Source organism: Esox lucius, chromosome 2 (assembly GCF_011004845.1).
Source record: "Esox lucius isolate fEsoLuc1 chromosome 2, fEsoLuc1.pri, whole genome shotgun sequence".
Taxonomy (NCBI): Eukaryota; Metazoa; Chordata; class Actinopteri; order Esociformes; family Esocidae; genus Esox; species Esox lucius.
This window is the reverse complement of record NC_047570.1, coordinates 26662501-26686920: the sequence shown is the minus strand read 5'-3', so window position 1 is coordinate 26686920 and position 24420 is coordinate 26662501. Positions and strand designations below refer to the sequence as shown.

Genomic DNA, 24420 nt, shown 5'->3' with positions numbered 1-24420 from the left:
GCAAGAAGTACATTGGTTGTGTGTATATATAAAAGGATTGTGTTGTTTAAGTACATTTACCTTGTAGTATGTAGGCAGCCAGCATGGCAGCATCTGATGTCTTACAGAGGAGACGGCCATGGTACAGATCTCTCTTGATCTGTAGGAAGACTAGATACCTGCAAAGGAACATCAAAATCAGGGTAGCCTTTGGTCCACTCCAAAAGAGCAAAGAGAAGTACTCAACCTAAACAACTACGTAACACAGAAGGAGTTGTTTCATTTCTCTCTTTCATTCCATTTGGAGCTCCATTTATTGAGTGGGTTGCACACATGCCACAGGAGAGCCCTTATCTTAAATTCCCAGAGGATGTCCTCCTCTTTACTTTGTGACTTCAGAAAGTGTTACATTGTTTGGTAGTTTGGAGACTCTAATGGTGAGAGTTGGATATGGACAGCGTTTGTTAAAGGAAGGCCTGAGGCGAAGTAATAGCGTGTCTCTCTGAATCTGTGTCCCTGCTCCTTGTTTCTAGCCAGAAGGCCCAGTAGACCATTCACAGCTAAACCTGAACCACAGCCAATTCCACAGCTCAACACATAAGGGACTTTATAAGGGACCTTTCCCGGCCCTTCTCTTAATTGAAACCTTGAAGGTCTTAGGAGAAAGTGAATAAATATATATAGATCCGTCAACATGAGACTTTTGTATGGAGATTAAATGGTGTTCCCACTTCTACTTGCTTGAGTCAAACAAACAGGTTGACTGCCGGGTTAGGATGACAAAATAAAGTCACATATGCCCCCCCGCCCCCCCCCCACCTCAGTATAATACCCCTTTCAGACGTGTGGACTGTGGCGTCTCAACAATGCTTTGGTTATGACATTGTTGTCTATCTTTAAGGGCACACTAAAGCTTTTCAAATTCCGCCATGAAACCGTCTCTAGAAATGGTTTCAAACCACCACTGTACCAACATTTCCTTAGTTTGTAAAGAAATGCTGTATCTGAAGCAGGATTAACGTCCATTACTAGGTGACTATTACTGTCAATCTTATTTGGAACTACATTAGCACAGCGTACCAGTCTGCTGGGTAGTTTCAGACCACTTTCTCCTAAAAAAGTACATTACATTTTTATTTAGACCATGACTTTAAGATATTCTAAAGATATTCAAAATAAATAAAATGCATCTTGCTACCATATCAACCAAACACATAAAAAATAACATGTAGCATATCTACCTGCAAAGTTTATAGTTGTCAGGGAAAGAATACTGAAAATTCTATGCTGGAGCAGAATTCTCTTGTCTGACAGTGTACAGCCTCTTCTGGTGTGCCACTCCTATAAAATATCTGAAAGGCTATCAGTTCTCACAAAATACTTAATGTAGCATCATTGAATGTCTGAAAAATATACAAGATAGTCTTGAATTCGGCTGGTAAGTAAAAAGAAAAACTGCACAAAAAAAATGATTCTGCAGGCCACTCTGTATGTCCAGGTGTGTTATGAAAGGAGGAAATAAGGCATTGTAAGGGATGTTTTAGTTTTGGTGTATCAGCATTCAGTTGGTTCATCAGGTCAGCAGTATAAGCAACCTCATGTTTCTAGTCTATGCAGCCTAGTCCTCCAGGAGCTGAAAGGAATAAGGAAAGCAACTGAGGTGTTGTAATTCTATGACCCCTATGCTTGCTTGATGAGTATTTGTCAAGTACGATATGTAATAAATATACGCAATTATAAACCAGGCAAGCCTAATGCGGGACCTATTGGTTGCAGGACCTATTGGTTGCAGGTCCGTCTCTCTAACCACTACGCTATTTAACAAGGGGAAAAACTGAAGTTTCAAAATTCTGTACTCAGGATACCCATAATTCCATACACCAGTGATTTCTTTACTCTCTAAGCAGCAACATAATAAATACAAATATTAATTATAATCCAAAATGTCATTAGTGTTTTTTATTGTACTGAACCTTTATTCATACAGGGAAATCAATTATTAAAGCAATTATATATTAAATATAGACTGGCCCTATCAGCGTCAGGGTGTGCGCTATCAGTTCAGCACCTGGGGGAGATTTCATGTTTCTACAAGATAGGCATTTATACAAAAATCCACCAATTTCAGGAATCTCAGCCTTCTGAAATGTAAAAAACACAATTTTTGTTTGCAGTTTCAGTTTGCACTTTAATAAAACACAAGGCTGCATGATTGACTGAGCAGAGGTTTCAATAATAAAGCATGTATAAAAAGCAAAACATCCCAACCTACCACCGAGACAAGTTCCAGATATCATTCATATACAAAGTAAACAATATAGGGCCCTAGATGAAACCCTTTGGTATGATATCTCATCAGATTTCTTGTAAGTAAAAATATCTCAACATTATATAGACCAATGGTCACAAACATCTAATGAAAGTACACCACACACCATATGTTTTCTATGTGTAATCAATTAGTGCAGAGTGTTTACAGTAGGCTCCTTTAAATAAGGTTGTGTTGGATTACTGATTAGCTGGGTTAGGTTTAACTCCTTTAAACTACACAAATAATTTGTTGGCCAGCCCATGTTAAATTCACCATATTATAATAATTTCAGATAATCAAAATGAGCCTAATAGGTCAGTTGGCTGCTTAAGTTTCTTAGCTGAGGATGGACAATACATGCCTATAACTATCATGACAGTTATATCATAATTTAAGGTTTAAGGCTTGTAACTAAGTAATAGTAACTAAAACTACTTACTTAGTAACCAGCCCTTTGGTATTTTGCAAGCAGGGCTCTCTGGTCTCAATTCCCCTACAAACTGATCTTCTGCAGTGCATTTGATACCACAAAATTCTGCTTGTGCTTAACCTTTGTGGCTAGTCTCTACCATTGATATTGTGGGCATGTATATGAGAGGTTTCAGTTGACTGACAGAGTGATTGCCCTGAGTACGAACGATCCAATGTCATTTGGACCAATTTTTTTTTCAAATTTCATAATACCCCTACACTATACTTTCAAAGCCAAGCTGACTGCCCTGGTAGCCACAGAACACGCACAGGAAATGGGCAAGTGTAATCTCCTGGTGGGTGAGTTAAATCAGTCCATGACTGGACAAGAGGTAGCAGCCCCCCCCCCCCCCCCCCAACTCTGCAGTGCAGGGCTGGCATACTAGTCTCTTCTATTTTAAGCCCATTCCATCATGCCTGCCAGACTCTGTCTCTAGTCTCTTACCTTGTGATTTCCTCTTTCAGGGCAGCTGGGTCGGGAGGGTAAAACTTGACACGTAAACACATGGTGAATGGCGGCTGGGCTGCGAGGAGGGGACAAAGGTTAGACTAGCTTTAACTACCTAATGTGACCTAACTAAAAACAGTTGAACCAATCAATACATTGGGTTGTGGTGCATACTGAATTCAGGTATTCAACTGGGTTGGAATAAAACAGCAATTCACAACTCAATTCTGAATTTATCTAAACCCTGTTAATTAACCTATCAATCTAACAAATAATCTGTTATTGGGCTGATTATAATCTTACTTTAATACAAACTGTCCTAGTAAATACAAAATTTGTAAGCAATAAAGCACACATTTTGTATATGACTAAAATACTACAGCTAAGAGCTTTTTTCATGTATGTATGTATGTATGTATGTGTATGTATGTGTGTGTGTGTGTGTGTGTGTGTGTGTGTGTGTATACAGTTGGGTCAGGAACTTATTGGACACTGACACAAGTTGTGTTATTTTGGCTGTTTACCAAGATATTCAAATTACAGTTAAATAATGAATGGGCTTAAAGTGCAGTCTCTCGTGCTTCAATTTGAGGATATTCACATCCAAATTGGAGGAATGGTTCAGGGAATTATAGATTTTTAATATGTAGCCCCTCTTTTTCAAGGGACCAAAAGTAATTGGACAATTGACTCAAAACTTTCATGGACAGGTGTTGGTTATTTCTTTATCAGCATGTAAAAGGTCTGGAGTAGATTCAATGTGTGGAATTCACATTTGGAAGCTGTTGCTGTAAACCCACAACATGTGGTCAAAGGTGCTCTCAATGCAAGTGAAACAGGCTGCAAAAACAAATAAAATTCAGAGAGATAGCAGGAACATTATTAGTTGCCAAATGAATAATTTGATACATTCTGAGAAACAAGTAATGCACTGAGTTCTGCAACACACAAAGGCCTGAATGTCCATGGAAGACAACAGTGGTGGATGATCGTAGGATCCTTTCCATGGTAATGAAAAACCCCTTCACAAGAACACTCTCCAGGAGGTAGGCATATCATTATCCAAGTCTACCATAAACAGAAGACTTACAAATACTGAGGGTTCACTACAAGGTGCAAACCATTTATGAGCCTCAAGAATAGAAAGGCCAGAATACACTTAAAAAAAAAACATCAAAAAAAGCCAGCCCAGTTCTGAAACAGCATTCTTTGGACAAATGAAACTAAGATCATCCTGTATCAGGATGATGGGAAGAAAAAGGTGTGGAGAAGGCTTGGAACGGCTCATGATTCGAAGCATACCACATCATCTGTATAACATGGTGGAGAAAGTGTGATGGCATAGGCATGCATTGCTTCCGGTGGCACTGGGTCACTAGTGTTTACTGATGATGTGACAGAAGAGAGAAGCAGCTGAATTAATTCTGCCTACACATATTCAGCCATATTTAGTGAAGTTGATAGGACAGCGCTTCACATTACAGATGGACAAAGACCCAAAACTTAAGGCAGAAAGACCCACGAACAAACAACAACTGAAGACAGCTGCAGTGAAGGCCTGGCAAAGCATTACAAAGGAGGAAACTCAGTGATTGGTGATGTCCATGCGTTCCAGACTTCAAACAGACATTGCCTTCAAAGGATTCTTGACAAAGTATTAAATATTTTTATTTTATTTTATTGTTATAATTTGTCCAATTACATTTGAGACCCTGAAATAAGGGGACTATGTATGAAAATGATTGCAATTCCTAAACGTTTTATACAATATTTTTGTTTAAGCCCTGGAATTATAGCTGAAAGACTGCACTTCAGTTGTTTCTTTGTTGTTTCATTTAAAATCCATTGTGGTGGGATACGGAGCCAAAATTATAAAAATAGTGTCAGTGTCCAAATATCTCCGAACCTAACTGTATACTTACCTAACTGTATATTGGGGAAAAGTTCAAATCCATAATTCAAATCAAAAAGTGACACCTTCATATATTCTAGATTTGTTATACAATGTGAAACATTTCCAGACTTTTATGTTTCAATCTTCATGATTACGGCTTATAGTTACTGGAAATAAAAAATCCAGTATCTCAAAATGTTAGAAAAAAAATATACAATACAGAAATGTCGACCTGAGAAGAGCTTGAATCAGCTAATAAACTCCCTGAGCCTTTAGTACACACAACCACAATTATGGGGAAGACTGCTGACTTGACAGTTGTCCAGAAGACACTCACTGACGTTCTCCACGAGAAGGGTAAGCCACAGAAGGTAATTGCTGCAAGGACAAGCTGTTCGCAGAGTGCTCCATCAAAGAATATTAATGGAAAGTTGACTGGAAGGGAAAAGTGTGGTAGGAAAAGGTGCACAAGCAACAGGGATGACTGCAGCCTTAACAGGATTGTCAAGCAAAGCCGATTCAAGAACTTGGGGGAGCTTTGTAAGGAGTGGACTGAGGTTGGAGTCAGTGCATCAAGAGCCACAACGCACAGACATGTTTAGGAAATGGGCTACAAGTGTTGCATTCCTAGTGTCAAGCCACTCCTGAACCAGAGACAACGTCAGAAGCCTCTTACCTGGGCGAAGGAGAAAAACAACTGGACCTTTGCTCAGTGGTCCAAAGAGCCCCGACCAAGAATTGAGTGCATAAATTAACATACTTAGGAAAACTTTGCAGGTGTTTTGAGTTAATTCGATTAGAGCTCTTCTCTGGTCGACATTTCTGTATTATACATTTTTTATTCAAATATTTTGAGATACTGGATTTTTGAGTTATAAGCCGGAATAAGCTATAAACCGAAACAAAAAAGGCTTCAAATGTTTCACTTTATGTGTAATAAATCTAGAATATATGAAGGTGTCACTTTTTGATTTGAATTACAGAAAATAATGTACCTTTCCACGATATTCAATTTTAGACATATCTAGTACGGATTTCAGGCAATCAGCATTCAGGGTTCAAACCACTACTGTATCATTCTGGAAATCACATTGTTATATTTTAACTTGATAACACTATACTTACATTTCATTTGCTTGGCAATACACTTTGTAAACCCCAACCAGTGCTGAAAAACATAAACAAAAACAAATCAGACAAAAAAACAGACGATCACAGAGATGAATCCCTGGGTGCCATCACCCCACTCCAACACTATCCAGACAGTGGTGAACGACCTGTCGCTCAGCTTTTCAGCGTCAGGACTTGTGTTGGGCTGGAGGGCCTTCTAGAAAAGTACTCCACTGAGCGTTCCAACGCTGTGTTCCCTACTTTTCCTTGATGTTTATATTCACATTAAAACGCTGCTGAGGACTTCGACTCCCCCCTCTCTCACCCAGTTACTCTTTTAGAGATGAAAGAAAGGAAAGTGCTTTGGAGGAAGGAAACTGAGAGAAATGCTTGTTGTCTGTCGGTATAACTATTAAGAATAAAATCTCTCTGGTGGGAAACAGGTCTCTCACAAAAAAGGTTATCTCAGGGAGACCAATCTGTATCAATAAAGGTTAAATGTAATATTTGAAATGACACTGACGCAACAGCGGTGCTACTGGAAAAGTGTGTATCATTTCTCCTAGACATCTCTCTCCTGGCTTCCACATGGTTCTGGACTAGAAAGGATTACTTTTTTGAAAGTGTATTTGGAAGGTTGTGACTATAGTACATATATCAAACCCTAGACCACTGCTCTAACAATCTGCCAACCTGCAAGTGTATGTAAAGGATTGATGATAAATATAGAATGGGTTAAGTAATCTGAATCTTACTGAGGCAAAGAACATCCATCAATACGGAGTGGAAAGTGACCAATTATTTCATATTCTTGCATCAGCTGTGCCACAATGGGCTTTTCACACTTTTAGGAGGATATCATATGTTTACTTAGCTTCCCTTTCAGAGCATTCACAGCCTTGTTGATGTTACCTGCTGTGGTGAGGTTTGGTGTAGGTGTATTCCTCCATTCCAGGGCAACACTGTCTGGAAGAATTTATGTTTGTGTTCCTGTTCGTGGTTTCAACTGGACTGTTTTTGGAACACTGTTATTTTTGTCTTACAGAGATTCACTGTCAATGCCCAGGTTGGAAAACAATCTGTCCAGAAGATCTAGATGCTGCTGTAGGCCGTCTTTGGTTGGAGACAGAAGCACCAAATCATATGACTTTTGAGTCCTAAAGGTTGAGGCCCTGCAGACATTTCTAGTGCCCTTTAATTCAGCTATACCTCTTTTTCTCTCTGTCAATCTCCCTCACAACAAAGTTTTTATTCACAAAAACAACAACCAACATCAGGAACACAAGCACATCTGAGAAATGTTAATATATTATAATATAGTAATATAGAAACAAGAACACAAACTTATAGTATTCAGCAGGGGATGTTGAGTCTCTGAGTGTATGATGCATTGAGAGTGTGTGATTGTGTATCTGTGTGTATCAGGCTGTGCAGACGAGAGTTAAAACCCCCATCAATAACGTCAGGCTGTGACGCGGCAGAGAAAGGGGTTGGACTCTGCTGGAGGCCCAAAGGAGAGGAGAGAGGGAGCTGCTATATGAACGTTCTGCTCATTCTGAAGTGTGTGATAAGTGAGAGAAAGAAGAATTTGAAAAAAGAAAAGAGGAGGGAGTGTGAAAGCAACAGCATGTAAGAAAAAGAGACAAAGAAACAGGAATAAAAAGAGAGAGGCAGTCCCGTTTTAGTCAGTCATTCAGTGCGACATACTGTAGGGAATGCACCTCAACTGTGTCAACACATTATACCATGCCTTTAAACCATGCCTTTAAATCATGCCTTTAAACCATGCCTTTAAACCATGCCTTTAAATCATGCCTTTAAACCATGCCTTTAAACAATGCCTTTAAATCATGCCTTTAAATCATGCCTTTAAACCACGCCTTTAAATCATGCCTTTAAATCATGCCTTTAAACCATGCCTTTAAACAATGCCTTTAAACCATGCCTTTAAATCATGCCTTTAAACCATGCCTTTAAACAATGCCTTTAAATCATGCCTTTAAATCATGCCTTTAAACCACGCCTTTAAATCATACCTTTAAATCATGCCTTTAAAGGCCAATCACGGTTCAGTCATCACTCCCAGAATGTTCCACACTTACTTCCACTTTGTTCCACTGAATAAAGCCTCATGTGTTTCTACACTGGGAAATGACTGAATATTTAATTCTAAGGTGTGCAACACCGGCAACCTCTTCGCCTACCTAGAAGCCTTGCAGCGCTTCCAAGGGGTTAAACAATTACTGTCACGAACTGGCTCTGTCCAAGTCATTGGCATGGGACAAGGGGGTTTGGCCTACAAATGTATTTATTAGTGACAAATACAAGGAAACTCTGCATTAGCTACTGTAGCCAGCTTCTTAGCCATATACTGCGTGTTAATGCCAGATTACGTCAGAAAACATATGATGATCCACATTGACCATACCTCCCTGGGGCTCCACATTTGCCTCATTTTAGAGAGTCAAAAGGCAGGCGTTCCAAAACATCCTCTGGCGCGCCACCCCATTACTGGATAATAACTGGGCATTTTTCCTTCTGCACTGTAGCCCATTGGTCAGGGACATCAAAAAACACAAAGCTATGTGTTTCCTGCTCAACGCGTAATTCCAAGCAAACCACTTCTGTCAGGTTCAGCGGTCCCACACGCTGTTGTTTTAGCTGGCTTCAACAGGAAAACAGTCATCCAGCAATAAACACAGCCAAACTGTCTTTGGACATTGCATGCATTGGTGCTGAACATAAATGTTAAAAACAACTGCGCCCAAAGATGTGAGAATTGGAATTGACTAACTGAATAAAGTGCTGCTCATCATTTGACTTGAGCAAATATAAAATACTCTGAGGCAAGGCTCCAAATGAACATCCATTACATCCAGTCCATCCTGCACCAGCCACATCATATTGCAAAAGGGAAGTTAAGCAGCAGGTTATCCAACAAAACTAAATGCATTTAGCACTTAAACTTTAAATCCATTCCTTCAATTTACTAGTTAGCTACAAGATTTTATTAAATGAGAAAATAAAGAAAGGAGAGGCTAGGAAAACAGGTAGGCTAGGATTCACAAGAACCTTCGTCAGGAGCTTAGGCTGCAGAGCCAGAAACCAGTACAATAATGGGTGAGTTCATTGAAGTGGTGGCTCGCAACTTTCTTACTGGCTAATGGAAGGCAAAGTTAACAGACTTCCAGCAGGTCTTCTGTGCAATTGGCTGCCTGGAAATTAGATTAGTAAGACAGTGACACTGGGTTACAAACTCCGGCTCAATGAGACACGTAATCTCATTGCAGTCCTCATGGCCAAACTGCCTCTCCTTCAGAAACTGGCGGCTCAAGTTGTACATCCTGGTCCCTTAGTTTACAGGATGTTCCTGAGATTCCACTTCAAGGCAGTAGCCTACGGTTTTTAGACTTCTCAATGGATTCTTCCGATCCAAAAGTGTTTGAGGAGGTCCTGGCACCCATGCGTTGCAGAGTGTAGGGCTATCAAGACGATTGGGCAGCAGGGGCAGAGTTAAAAGAGCAAGTAACATTGCAATTTCAATGTTGCTTTTCTGAAGTTCACTTACAGTTTTAGTACAAATAAAGAATCACATCTGAATCTCATTGCGTTCCATTACAGGGTCTCAAACTGGACTCAGCGATGGACTGTGTGAGTAATGTTCGGATGTGAGGCAAGATGATCATGACAGACGCATCGCTCCTGTGTAGGGAGAGTTTTGGGGAGGTGGCTTGACAAGGGGACTGTTGTGCAGGGCGCTCATCACATCAATGACTTGGAGCTCCTAGAGGAGTCACTATTATTACCTTATTTCTGCCCGAGACTGTTCAGACAGCAAATACAGGAAGGTGGTGGCATATCAATAGGCAGGAAGGCATCCGGTCCCTCTCTGTTTGACTGAACCCACCCCCTAACACAGGCAAGTGCCACAGGCAAGTGCCACAGGTAAGGCTCAGCCTATGCAGAGCACATGCCCCTTGGCTATCTAGTGCTCTTTCCAGTTGACATGCGCCCGTCTGTCCTGGTGATGGGCATCGTGCACACCAACGGGCATGCGTCGTGTCACTCACTCCTACACATCGTCTGTCTGTGTGAGCCGACAACTCCCCCCACTCTTTGGTTTCAGCACATGCCCCTCGGAAAGACTGAGCACTGCCCTAACATCTCTGTCGGCTTAAGATACTGTCTTGAAAATCAGCCAGCACACGGGCAGGTTTTTCATGACAGGAAGGTTTTAAGAGACAGACTTGACCCCTGAGAGCTCAAATCAGTCCCCTAAATGTTGCAGCTACTATTCATATGGCTAGGGCTCCAGCAATTTTGGTCAGATCTTGATTGTGGACTTGCAGATAAGCCTGCTGCTGATAAAAAACAGTACTTTTAAATGAATAAAAGTATGTTTGGAAAAATAATTAGTCCTGACAGTCTAGTGTGCATATTTTGGGAGAACGGCTACCTATTATCACAGATATGCTGAGAGTATGAATTCTTAGCTTGTAGAGCTGTTGTGAACCTCCCTTACATTTTATAAAGGGATGTCGTGAACCTCCCTTACATTTATTAAAGGGATGTTGTGAACCTCCCTTACATTGATTAAAGTGATGTTGTGAACCTCCCTTACATTTATTAAAGGGATGTTGTGAACCTCCCTTACATTTATTAAAGGGATGTTGTGAACCTCCCTGAAATACAACTCTTTTGTCTATCCAATGAGAAGAGTGATTCAGTCCCCACATTGAAGGGTACTTGGGTGCAGTAATAGCTTGTGATGTGGTAATTGTGCCACCAAGCTGTGATGTGTGAAGGGCCTGAGGCCAAGCTGTGATTATATGATATGGAAAGGCAGGACTTCCCATGGCCCCGAACCCTCATTAGCCTTGAATGGTGTGTGTTCAGCTGTTAGGTTTGTTACCCATAGAGTTGTGCCTCATACCCCCTTTAAGGGAGTGTTGAACGCAAATGAACAGTGCTCATCCTCCCCTCTGTTGTAGGCACTCACCCTCTGTTTGTCTGGGTCCACATATCTGATTCCAAAGTAGTCCTTTTCCAGCAGATTGAGGTGGTGACAGATGAGGTCAAACAGGTACTGGCCCTTTGCATCGCGCTGTAACACAGGAGACACTCAATTACTGACCCTGAGTTGAAACAACTACTGCAGGGGTGACAGGTGATAAACAGGTCTAGGAAACACTAAACATTGCATCTCCCAGATGATCATGAAAAACAGTAAGGTTAGTTAAGCAGACGTGCCAGTTGTTGATAGCTAGGAAAAGAAATAGACATTAAATGACATAATAGCTAAAGTAAAAAGAAAAGGGTACATGGACAGACTCCTTGTAAAAATATCTTACTCCTTTCCATTGTGCCCCGATATGGGGCTCAGACAAAATTTCAATAACTCACACCAGAATGTGGTTAATATTTTACTAACCCTGGGGACAACTGTATCTGAGGAGAATCTAATATTAATATGCAGAAACAGCCATCTGTGATTTTCCCTGAAATCTTTGCTATAAAGGAAAATACATGATGGGAGGTGAAAAATGGCTGAAATGGCGTGGAAGTGCTTTAGAGCACATCCCCTGGTGCAAAGAGTGTGTGAGAAGGAAATGTAGAGAGTGAGAAATAAAATGGGCCCTTCACTAGTGCAGCAAGCGCAAAATGCAATGGACTCTGCTGTGTAGTGCATTAGAAATGATGTGGTCCTGCTTCTGCAGACATTCAGAGTAAGAAATGCATTTGAAAACACATTCCCTGATGTCCTCATCTCTGGCAGTATCTTTGGGATTTCCTCAAAGTTTGATTCTTGGCCTGATGCTATTCTTTTTATAATAGTCGCAGTGCTTGCTGGCGGAAGATTCCTTATCCACCTTTATGGCGAAGGCACTGTCCTTAGTACAAATGCCCCCTTACTGAATATTGTTATTTTCAGCGTATAGCATGGTTTTAATGACATCCAACATGCTTTCTTTTTACTCTTTAAGAGCAGAAACGACAAAATGTATTCTTGTCAATTGGAACCTACTTCAACCTGCCTGCTGCCAAAACATCCAAGCCCCGAATGGGAGCATGTTGGAATACTGTATGCTGACACTTACAAATATATCGACATGGCTTTACAGCTCACCTGCATTCCCTAACCACGTCACTCTCCTTCAGTGTATATTATAATTCAGAATTGGTTTTCCTTTACCCACCCCCTTAGTATACCACTGTGAAAATAAAGAAATCATTCTTCCAATCTTAGACTATGGCGATGCAGTTCACAACAAGGACGTCTGTTTTGTCACCGGCTCCCCCTTAAACACTCATCACCCTCACTACAGATGCAATGCCAGACTCACTGTTGCCAATGTATTTATGTCCCTTTTAGGTAAATGCTCCCTCTTAATACAGCTTACTCCTCATAATCAACTACGGGTATTTCATCTTGCTCTGGTCACTGGATGTTCCACCATACTCTCCTCACTTTTCCAAGTTCTACAACTCTCCCTGTCAAGCTCACAGAGGGGCATCGGGAAGCTGAGTGGAAATGGAGGAAAACAATGACCTGGCATCCATTCACTCCCTCCTCGCTACATTCTCTTTGTCGTTGCATGCTGCGCCCTGCACAACAGTCCCCTTGTCAAGCCACCTCCCCAAAACTCTCCCTACACAGGAGCGATGCGTCTGTCATGATCATCTTGCCTCACATCCGAACATTACTCACACAGTCCATCGCTGAGTCCAGTTTGAGACCCTGTAATGGAACGCAATGAGATTCAGATGTGATCCACCCTCTCCCCACTCCTCAATCCTCCTCCTCCTCCCGGTACTTCCAGCTAAAGCAGCAGCACAGTTCATCCTAGCAGCAGTCTGAAGTGTAGGCTGTATGAGGACTGCTGTGTTTAGTGGCAGCCAAAACAAAATCAGTCACACTCCACTGTATTATGAATGACTCAGGCCCAATAACATGAATGGACTAGTCTACCACCATAACAGCTGTCTAGGGTCTGACGAAACCTAGGTGACTGTGCAGCTAACTGGTGGCTGCATGGTTAACCGAGACACCAAGTTCCCTTTATAATGTACTACGCTACGCTTCAGTAGTATATGTAAAAGGGTGCTATTTAATTCGCACAAGGAATGCTATGAATGTTAGCGTTGGCAAGCATCGCAGAAGCCTGACCTTTTCCAGTGTCTCTATGGGCTCTCACATCCACATCCACTGTCACTGCTCAGTATGACCCTTTCATAGCAGTTTGTGCGAAAGCACTCTGAAGACTATCTTCCACGACACCAAGCACTGACTGGCACTTCCTTAAAATAGAATCTTTCTGCAGGTCTAAGAGTTCATTACATAAACCCAGACGCTTAAAAGTGTATCCAGGCAAATTCAGTCATACTGTGAAACGCACACGCTCCATAAATGTATGCCGTAGGGCAAAGCAAATGAATATCCTTGACTACTCCCTGCAAAATTAGCTAAGCTAATTTTAAGCTTTTGTTTGTAGGTTTAGTTTCACACTTTGTTGAGGTAAATATTTGCATATGACGCATGTATAGAGGTCAACCCCAATATGTTTGTCATCATCAATAATCCACTGTATTACAGCTATAAATAACTTACTTCACCCAACAATTCTTTGTGCAGTTTAAGCTACCAGTTGATACAAATGGATTATAGCCCTTAGCAGTCACTTTGTCTCAACACTAAAAACACTGAAAACAACCAAATATATCAAAATCTAACTTAATTACAATGTGTGTTTATAATAATAATAACAATAAGTAAATCATTAAGGATTTTATGAATATTCACTTTTTTGGATTAGAGATTTTGACTGTGTGTCAATAACAGAATCATTCTTCTATCCCAGGTTATACAGTCATGGCCAAAAGTGTTTGCACCCCTGACATTTTCCTATTTTAAGAACTCTCCACAGGTGTTCAATGGGATTTAGATCTGGACTCATTGCTGGCCACTTCAGAACTCTCCAGCGCTTTGTTGCCATCCATTTCTGTGTGCTTTTTGAAGTATGTTTGGGGTCACTGTCCTGCTGGAAGACACACGATCTCGGACGCAAACCCAGCTTTTTGAAACTAGGCCCTACATTGCGACCCAAAATCCTTTGGAAATCTCTATCTTGGTCTCATCTGTCCAAATAACTTTTTCCCAGAAGGATTTTGGCTTACTCAAGTACATTTTGGCAAACTGTAGTCTTGCTTTTTTATGTCTCTGTGTCAGCAGTGGGGTCCTCCTGGGTCTCTTGCCATAGCGTTTCCTTTCATTCAAATGTCGACGGATAGTTTGTGCTGACACTGATGCACCCTGAGCCTGCAGGACAGCTTGAATTTCTTTGGAACTTGTTTGTGGCTGCTTATCCACCATCCGGACTATCCTGCGTTGCAACCTTTCCTTAATATTTCTCTTCCGTCCACATCCAGGGAGATTAGCTACAGTGCCATGGGTTGCAAACTTCTTGATAATGCTGCGCACTGTGGACAAAGGAACATCTAGATCTCTGGAGATGGACTTTTAACCTTGAGATTGTTGATATTTTCCCACAATTTTGGTTCTCAATTCCTCAGACAGTTCTCTTCTCCGCATTCTGTTGTCCATGTGGTACACACAGACACACAATGCACAGACTAAGTGAACTTCTCTCCTTTTTGTCTGTTTTCAGGTGTGATTTTTATATTGCCCACACCTGTTACTTGCCCCAGGTGAGTTTAAAGGAGCATCACATGCTTGAAACAATCTTATTTATCCACACATTTTGAAAGGGTGCCAAGAAATTTGTCCAGCCCATTTTTGGGGTTTTGTGTGCAATTATGTCCAATTTGCTTTTTTTCCTTCTTTTTTTTTTTTTTTCAATATACACAAAGGGAATACACATGTGTATAGCAAAACATGTGTTAATGCAATACTTTTCTGTGAGAAATACTTGATTTTCTGGACAAATTTCAGGGGTGCCAACACTTTTGGCCATGACTGTACGAGATCTGTTAACTTCTTTATCGTACCTATACTCCTCCAACTGTATTGCAGGGTTAGGTGAACATATTTACAGCCCAAAAAAGGCAGTGTCTCTGTAATTAATCACATTGTGCAAGTGAAATTATTTGTGGTCACAGTGTATATTGATCCAAAAACAAAGAGAAAAAGCCATTTATCACATTATTAAATGAACTGGAACCAGACCCAACCACAGGTATTCATTCATCAGACATCAGTCTTACACTTGTGTGAAATGAAACCCTATTCTCTTCGACTACATTTGACAAGGGCCCAAAGGTCTAGTTCATGTAGTAACCTAGCCATTTGTAGTAACCTGGCACATTTTGTATATATTTACAAATAATTTTTGTTATATTCATTCATTCGATTTTTGGTTGTGAATAGCTGAATACTGTAGATGAAATTTGGATAACAGTTTCTTTCTTGCCTGAAAATCTGATTTAATATAGCTAGCTAACAATTATTGCATGTTTTCTACCCCATGTGGAAGACTGCAATGGATGGCGAGCTGGCAATAGCCTAATTAAGTAATCATTCAGTCTGACTATTCCTCCAAAAGCTTTGCGGAATGTTTTCATTGAATGGGAACATAACTACAAATGAATGTGGTATAAGATGGAGGCAACAGCTACAAAGGACATGCAGTAAGAAGGTGGGAAAAGAGAGATGTTTGGTGAGGCGACTGTTTTTATGTAAATGTATTCTGCATGTTGTTATGTTACTACATTCAAAGATATTGTTTTGTAATTAAAAGCACAATAGAAGCAACATAAATTATTATTATTATGGCACCATTGCACAACAATGGTTAGCACTCACTAAGCAGATTTGCATAACGCATCTAGCACTAACACCACTGCATAACAATGCTCATGACTCGCAAAGCAGATTTACATGTCACAGCTAGATATACCAACACTACAAATCAATGCTCAGCCCTCACTGAGCAGATCTGTGTATCTCAGCTAGCTTTAGAACCTAGCACAAATAGCTGACCTCAACTTGTACTGTATACTTTGCATACTGATTGGATAAATTGAACTTTGAGAACACCATCTCTAAGGCAGAAATGCTGCGCTAGGCTTATTGATTCCCTGCAAAGCGTTTCTTGACATCCCTATGGGGCTTTGCCCATTGACTAGCTACTTCAGCCATAGGCAAAAACAATGCTCCAAAACATTGTTGTATTGTATGGTATAGATTTGTGGCAAGATCAATATGCAAATTTTCCCCCCAATGCATTCATCTTCTGTCCAATCTTTTCTTGTAACTACATCACTGTTGAAGTGACCAGATGAGCAAATACACTATTAAAAAGAAACTACCTAACATTAAGTATCATGATCCGACAGGTTTATTAAAAATAATATATTTTTGGAGACAACATTAAACTACTAAAAACATTAAAACATTATGAGAATACAGGGAAACCAGGAATAATCCTTAAATAATTTGATGGTATGTCCAGATTCTGATTTTATCAAGGTTGAATAATTTCTCATAAGATGAGCACAAGTAATGTACAATCTTTGTTAAATAATGCTTTAATATTTAGAGGTATTGTTAAGAAACTAGATAATTTCCCCTGCATATCTTAAACAAAAGTGTTGATGAATTAGGGCTATAAAAAACACAAACTAATCTACCATGGGGTCTCTTGGTCAATTGGGCATATGGTCTAGTTGATGAACTTGTTGTACACATCCCTGAAATGTTAAATTATCTTTCAAGATAACGTAATGCAATAGATAGTGGATTAAACCCTGATTATTTCTGAGACATCACAGTTTACAGTGGGGAGAACAAGTATTTGAAACACAGCCAATTTTGCAGGTTTTCTTACTTACAAATCATGTAGAGGTCTGTAATTTTTATCTTAGGTACACTTCAACTGTGAGAGACGGAATCTAAAACAAAAATCCAGAAAATAACATTTTTTTTATAATTTAGGGATTACATATTATTGCATGACATAAGTATTTGATCACCTACCCACCAGTAAGAATTCTGGTTCTCACAGACCAGCTAGTTTTTCTTTAAGAAGCCCTCCTGTTCTCCACTCATTAACTGTATTAATTGCACCTGTTTGAACTTGTTACCTGTATAAAAGACACCTGTCCACACACTCAATCAAACAGACTCCAACCTCTCCACAATGGCCAAGACCAGAGAGCTGTGTAAGGACATCAGGGATAAAATTGTAGACCTGCACAAGGCTGGGATGGGCTACAGGACAATCTAATTTCTTGTGTCCTGTTTGACCTCAATACTGAATCATAAGATTTCCTTAGACTTGCTTCTATCCCAGAGTGCCCGGCATGGAGACACGTTTTTAATTGAGAAATATTAATCTTGAATGCATGGCTGAGTCAACGTGGAGGTCTTTTTCACCAACAAACTGTTGATCTACTTGAGCACGTTGCGTTTGTGTATACTTGAACAGCTAGCTAAGCATTCACGTATTTAAATGCATTACTGCATCCATTAACATTTAAAGTATCAGTCAAAATTCTCTTAAACAGCTTCATGGAATGCTTTTTCAACAGTCTTGAAAATGATGTTATGATAACCCTTTAGATTTTGCACATGCTCTTAGTTGTTTTATAACTAATGCCTACAGAAGATGTATTTATTATTTTATTTTAAATAAAACACCTGCATGTAATTCTGGAATTAATGTATTTTTGCTATCCAGTTAATTGATTAATCGAAGTAGTAATCGACGTATTAATTAATTATCAAAATAGTTGTTAGTTGCAACCCTAGTTACAGCCTTATTCTAAAACTGATGAAGCTAGCCTTATTCTTCTCATCAATCAATAAACAATACCCCATAATAACCAAGGTAAACTATTTTATAAAAGTTAATAAAAATAAATAAAGATCTCAAGCCAGTCGTGTGGAGGCAGAGGCATTATTTAGGGATAATGAAGCTAGGGTTTACTTTTCACACTATTAAATTCATGAATAAATGATTCCAAATCATGGTCTTTCAATGTAATTTGTTAAATTAGACCTTTATCTGTCAATGATGTTGAAGTGAATTGCACATCCCAGGTTCAAAATATGTAAAAGTATGACTTTCTTGAGTCTGTACTTACAGTTAGGTCAGGAAAAGAAATGGACACCAACACAAGTTCTGTTATTTTGCCTGTTAGGGTTATAGTATTTAATTGTATCTTGAATATACCAAAATATATTCAAGATACAGTTAAATAATGAATATAGCAATAAAGTGCGGTCTCTCAGCTTTAATTTAAGGGTATTCACATCCCAATTGGAGGAACGGTTTAGGGATTACAGCTCTTTAATATGTAGCCCCCTCTTTTTCAACGGACCAAAAGTAATTGGACAATTGACTCAAAAGCTGTTTCATGGACAGGTGTGGGTTATTCCTGCGTAATTGTTTCATCAATTAAGCATGTAAAAGGTCGGGAGTTGATTTCAGGTGTGGCATTCGCATTTGGAAGCTGTTGCTGTGAACCCACATGCGGTCAAAGGAGCTCTCAACACAAGTGAAAGAGGCCATCCTAGGCTACAAAAAAAAATCGATCAGAGAGATTGCAGGAACATTAGAAGTGGCCATATCAACAGTTTGGTACATTGTGAGATAAAAAGAACGCACTGGTGAGCTCAAAAAGGCCTGGATGTCCACAGAACACAACAGTGGGGGATGATTATAGGATCCTTTCCATGGTAAAGAAAAACCCTTTCACAACATCCAGCCAAGGGAAAAACACTACATGAGGTAGGCATATCATTATCCAAGTCTACCACAAAGAGAAGACTTCACAAAAGCAAACACATAGGGTTCCACACAAGGTGCAAACCATTCATAAGCCTCAAGAATAGAAAGGCCAGATTAGACTGGCAAAAAACATCTAAAAATGAAAGCCTAGTTCTGGAACAGCATTCTTTGGACAAATGAAACTAAGATCAACCTGTACCAGAATGATGTTGAAGTTGAGTGGACGGCCCTTCACTTTACAGATGGATAAAGACCCAAATCATACTGCGAAATCAACCCCTGAGTTTTTTAAGTCAACAAAGTGGAATATTCTGCCATGGCTGAGTCAATCACCTGATCTCAACCGATTGAGCATGCATTTCACTTGCTGAAGACAGAGCCAAAATTACAGAGCCAAAATTATGAAACTGTGTCAGTGTCCAAATATTTCCGGACCTAACTGTACACTTTCACATGACTGTAAATTAAACTATTATTTAAAGTTATGTAAAATACTTAATTTTCTTTTAGCATTTTAGTCAATAGCAAACGTATTATTTGCAATGTAGAGTAAGTACACTTATTTTAAGATGGCTACCTGAGACAACCACTGGTCCCAACCAAGCGTGCCGCACAAGCCCTGAAAAGTGAAGCCAAAACGTCTCGATCGCCCCCTGGTGAGTGGTCCCAGTATAGGTCATAAACCCCGCCCTCCCCATGTTATTCAATGGGTCGCGAGACCAACTAAACAATTAAATTACCCTTCAAATATATTTTTTCCGAAGCTGGTTTCTGTCATTTACTGTAGTTTGTATCACGCTAATGTAAATTCAAGAGTTTGTTTTTAAAATAAGTTGGTTTTTAGTTAGTTATTTAATGCTCTAAAAACGGTGGTGTGACGTCGTGATTCACAGCTGTGATTGACAGCTATCTGAGCCGAGTAGCCACTGAATCTTCGGAGGACTGAGGAGATTGGAACTTTACATTTAATCTCTAAATTTCTATAATTGATATAATTTCACACGGACATAATGGGTTCTTCTGCAGTACATTGTGCTAACCGATCTGGCATTTCCAATCGATCTTTGAATTTTTTTCGGTAAGTTAAATTTATAAGCTATTTAATTAGTAAATAAATGTAATGGGCTAGCTAACGTTAGCTAAAAGACAACAAGCCTCGTTAATAGCTAGCAGGTGATCGTTAGCTAGAAGTTACCAATTATTTTTGTATTAGGCCTATTCTAAATTAAGGTTAAACATGATGTAAGTTAGGCTATAACATATCGTCTAGGTTTAACAAGCAAAGGTTGTACTGTACTTGGACTTGCGATTGATTACGGTATGCGCATTCTGCGAGGGAGAGTGAGGGCGGGGCACAGGGGTGGGGCCGTTGATTTCGCATGCTCGCTACTGCGCTTAACTACTGCGCAGAACTGGTCCCAGATGTCAGCGCCGTATCGAGACACTGGCGGCTTCAGTTTTCACCAATGGAAAAGAGCGAAAGGGCGCCGTCCATTTTTTTTTACAGTCTATGGTCTCAACCACTTCAGTCATAAACTCTTTTCACTTCATTTAAAATGCTGATGTGCTAATAAGGAAAGGTCTGTTGTTAGTCACTCACACTTGCTTATTTACAACAACTAAAATATGAGTGGGTGCTGTGGAATGATTAACCAGTCTTAGCAGTTTTCCTATTGAGCCAGTCTGGAACGTAAACGCCTCCCATCTAACACTCCAGACAGGCTACAGTACATTTCTAAAAGTGGTTGAAATATTTGAACTTGTATTTTAACCCAGGTCAGAGACACAATACTTATTCTCTATGTAGAAACCCAATCCTACTGGAGAGGGATAGATTGAGAGAGATCATGATTGCATTGTCATATCTAATTCTCCAAGCTGAGATGTTTCTGGGGACATTATTAATGCCAGGCAATTTCATTCAGCTCCCTGGGCGCTCTCTCTGTACCTGCATCCCAAATGGCACCTTATTCCCTATAAAGTGTACAAATATAACATAGAATTCAGTGGAGCCTGGTGATATATAGGGAAAAGTGTGCCATTTGGGCTGCAAACTGAGGCTTCTGTGCCATGGACAAATGGTGTGTGGCGGCATGAGGCTCAAAGCCTTCTCTTCATTCTTTTTGGCACGCTTAGGGCGGGAGTGGGAGGGTGAGAAGGTGGGGACGTGTGGTCTGCCCCAGTCCCAGGGGTGCCGAACAAAGGTAAGGGTTGGCAGCCTTGTGACATCAGCCACAGTGACTCAGGGGAAATGGGATTAGCGACAGGGAGGGCTGTTTAATGTCGAACAGAGGCACGAGGGACCTTAGTACTTGATGGAACCACACTAAAACTGAATCATAGAAATAATAAAAGTGACAAACAGAGGAAAAAAGACAGGGAAATAGAGCAGTTTTTTTTTTTTAAAGGCAGTTGTCAGGGCAGTACAAAGCCCTACTGGCCCTTCATAGCCAGCAATGGCCTCACTTTAGATTAATTATTGAAATGGGTTCCATATCAGACAGGGAAACACAACATTAATAAGTGATGGCGTCATATTCAGATGGAGAATGGAAGACAGAATGCAACAGCCAAGGAAAGTATGCTGAATGGTTCTGGGGCGCCACTCGTCTTCTTCTTGGTCAGTGCTCGGGGCTTCGTCAGGGCTGAGGAGAAAAATAGGGCGGCGTGTGGTGGTGGTGGTAATGTCTGTCTGGCTATAACATTACAATTACCACCCCCATCCCCCTTACAGCGCGGCTCTGCTTTGGGGTAGTACTGGGTGTGATTAAGTCAGGGAGAGGCTGGTGTGGCGGCTGCTACTCTACCTCTATCACGCCACTCTCTCAGCAACATGCCCCATCTCAAACACTTATCTGCATGACGATTTCCTTGTTAAAAGGTGGTCCAGTTCATCTCAGAGGCATGTGCCACTTAGTCTTTCGACCGCTTACTATGGGAAATAATTACATTCACGTTGAAGTCATTAAGCTAATGCTGTTATCCAGAGAGACATACAGTTAGTGTGTTCTTCTGAAGGTGGGAGAACCTCAAAACACAGTAATAGTAAGTATATTTGACTAAATGAAGTAGCTATCAGCAAAGATAGAAAAGAAAAAGTGTGCGAGCATCAGTTCCCACATGGAAGTATTATATACTGACATATCTTTCGAAAACATATATTTTTTAAATATACTAACATATGTATTATATGTATTGCTAATGTATACATATATTTACTTATTCGAATTTGGCCATTTTCAAATATGTTTTAATATGTCTTAAATATATGTAAATATAATTACATAAATTACAAAATTATAGTTTGTAATATGCATTTAGAATTTACATCTAACTGATATATTTCCATATTTGTATTGTTTCCTGTCATGTGTTTATTATGATATCTAGTCATTTCTTTGAATTACTTTTACACAGAGGAATAGCATTCATGATACTGTGTTAAAATGTATGCATATTGTTTTCATAATGATTCTCTTTTTCTCTGGAAAATAATGTCTTGAAGGTTAATTCCATGCAGTGTTGATGAGAATGCTTAAAGTACTGCATATTCATATATTTCATTATTTTAACACAAAATACTGAACTTCATTTAAAATATATGACATGCATTACTATGATATTGTGAGATATATAAGTTATATATTTCATAAACATATTCAGGGCACATATGTAAATATATGTTGAGAAATCCTCTACATATATTTACATACAGCTCCGGAAAGAATTAAGAGACCACTGCACCTTTTTCTTTCCTTTCCAAAAAAGTTGAAAAGGAAAGTTTTAAGTGAGGAACAGAAACGTTCAATTTGCAGAGGTCTCCTAATTTTAACCCTTCTGCTCCACACTCAAAACCTTCTTTTTTGACTTTTTTGGAAAGGAAAGAAAAGGTGCAGAGGTCTCCTAATTTTAACCCTTCTGCTCCACACTAAAAACCTTCCTTTTTGACTTTTTTGGAAAGGAAAGAAAAAGGTGCAGTGGATCCCCATTAGCAGCAGCTCTTCCTGGGGATCGTAAAACAGAAAAAATTGCAAAAAGTATAGCACTGGTACACTGACAGACCAGAACAGTCCTAGCATTGAAAATACAACATAAAACAACTAAAATAAATGTTAGATTGTGTGTTCTTCTCTTCACATTCCTCACTGCGACACTGTCTACCTTAAATCTTTACACTCTACCATGGCCTTCTACTAAGTATGTAACCTCCGTCCTCTGTAGTTGTTAATTTCTTGATACCCGCAGAGCAAAGGGATTCCCATGAAGAGCGTCACACAACACAAAACAAAGTCATCTCAGCACAGACAAAACTGGGTCATAAACATCAGACAGGAACAGAAACAAACCAACACACACACTCACACACATTAAAGCCTTGCCCCTGAAATGTTATGCCAAGTTCTAATTCCAAGTCTTTGATCAGTCCAGACTCAGCACAGTGCAGTCGGACTAACAGTATAATGGTGGCCACAAGAAAAGCTCTGTTCTTTATAGTGACACAAAATAAATAGAACTGATCAAATCATAATAACCAGTGGTGTAGTGGTGCCCAGAGAAGTGGGTATACTGTAATCCAGTATTGTAGTGATGCCCGGAGAAGTGGGTATACTGTAATCCAGTGTTGTAGTGGTACCCGGAGAAGTGGGTATACTGTAATCCAGTATTGTAGTGGTACCCGGAGAAGTGGGTATACTGTAATCCAGTGTTGTAGTGGTACCCGGAGAAGTGGGTATACTGTAATCCAGTGGTATAGTGGTACCCGGAGAAGTGGGTATACTGTAATCCAGTGTTGTAGTGGTACCCGGAGAAGTGGGTATACTGTAATCCAGTGTTGTAGTGGTACCCGGAGAAGTGGGTATACTGTAATCCAGTGGTATAGTGGTACCCGGAGAAGTGGGTATACTGTAATCCAGTGTTGTAGTGGTACCCGGAGAAGTGGGTATACTGTAATCCAGTGGTATAGTGGTACCCGGAGAAGTGGGTATACTGTAATCCAGTGTTGTAGTGGTACCCGGAGAAGTGGGTATACTGTAATCCAGTGTTGTAGTGGTACCCAGAGAAGTGGGTATACTGTTATCCAGTGGTATAGTGGTGCCCAGAGAAGTGGGTATACTGTAATCCAGTGTTGTAGTGGTACCCGGAGAAGTGGGTATACTGTAACCCAGTGTTGTAGTGGTACCCGGAGAAGTGGGTATACTGTAATCCAGTGGTATAGTGGTACCCGGAGAAGTGAGTATACTGTAATCCAGTGGTATAGTGGTGCCCAGAGAAGTGGATATACTGTAAACAGGGGCGTAGAATTAGGGGGGACGGGGGTTCATGACCCCCAATATTCGACAGGTCAATGTGACCCTCCTGGAAAATAGTGAAAATCCTGGGATTTTGCTAATGACTCATAATTGTATGAAAATTTTGTTACTTGTTGTTTGGTAATGAAGGGCCTACTTTGCATCAGCAG

General features: G+C 40.1%; 1 protein-coding gene across 3 annotated transcripts in view; it reads right to left on the bottom strand.

Annotated features, from left to right (window-relative positions):
• LOC105022640 (FERM domain-containing protein 5) overlaps positions 1 to 24420 on the bottom strand; it is an 89446-nt gene that overhangs the window by 14034 nt on the left and 50992 nt on the right. The window contains exons 2-5 of one of the 3 annotated variants that reach the window (XM_029114880.2): positions 11213 to 11317; positions 6229 to 6271; positions 3207 to 3285; positions 61 to 158 (exon numbers count right to left, since the gene is read on the bottom strand). In XM_029114880.2, coding sequence (XP_028970713.1) covers positions 61 to 158; positions 3207 to 3285; positions 6229 to 6271; positions 11213 to 11317 — 325 coding nt within the window. Of the gene's footprint in view, positions 1 to 60; positions 159 to 1220; positions 1558 to 2729; positions 2774 to 3206; positions 3286 to 6228; positions 6272 to 11212; positions 11318 to 24420 lie in introns of those variants that run through there. The other 2 variants (XM_034288056.1, XM_034288055.1) reach the window with 2 other exon arrangements.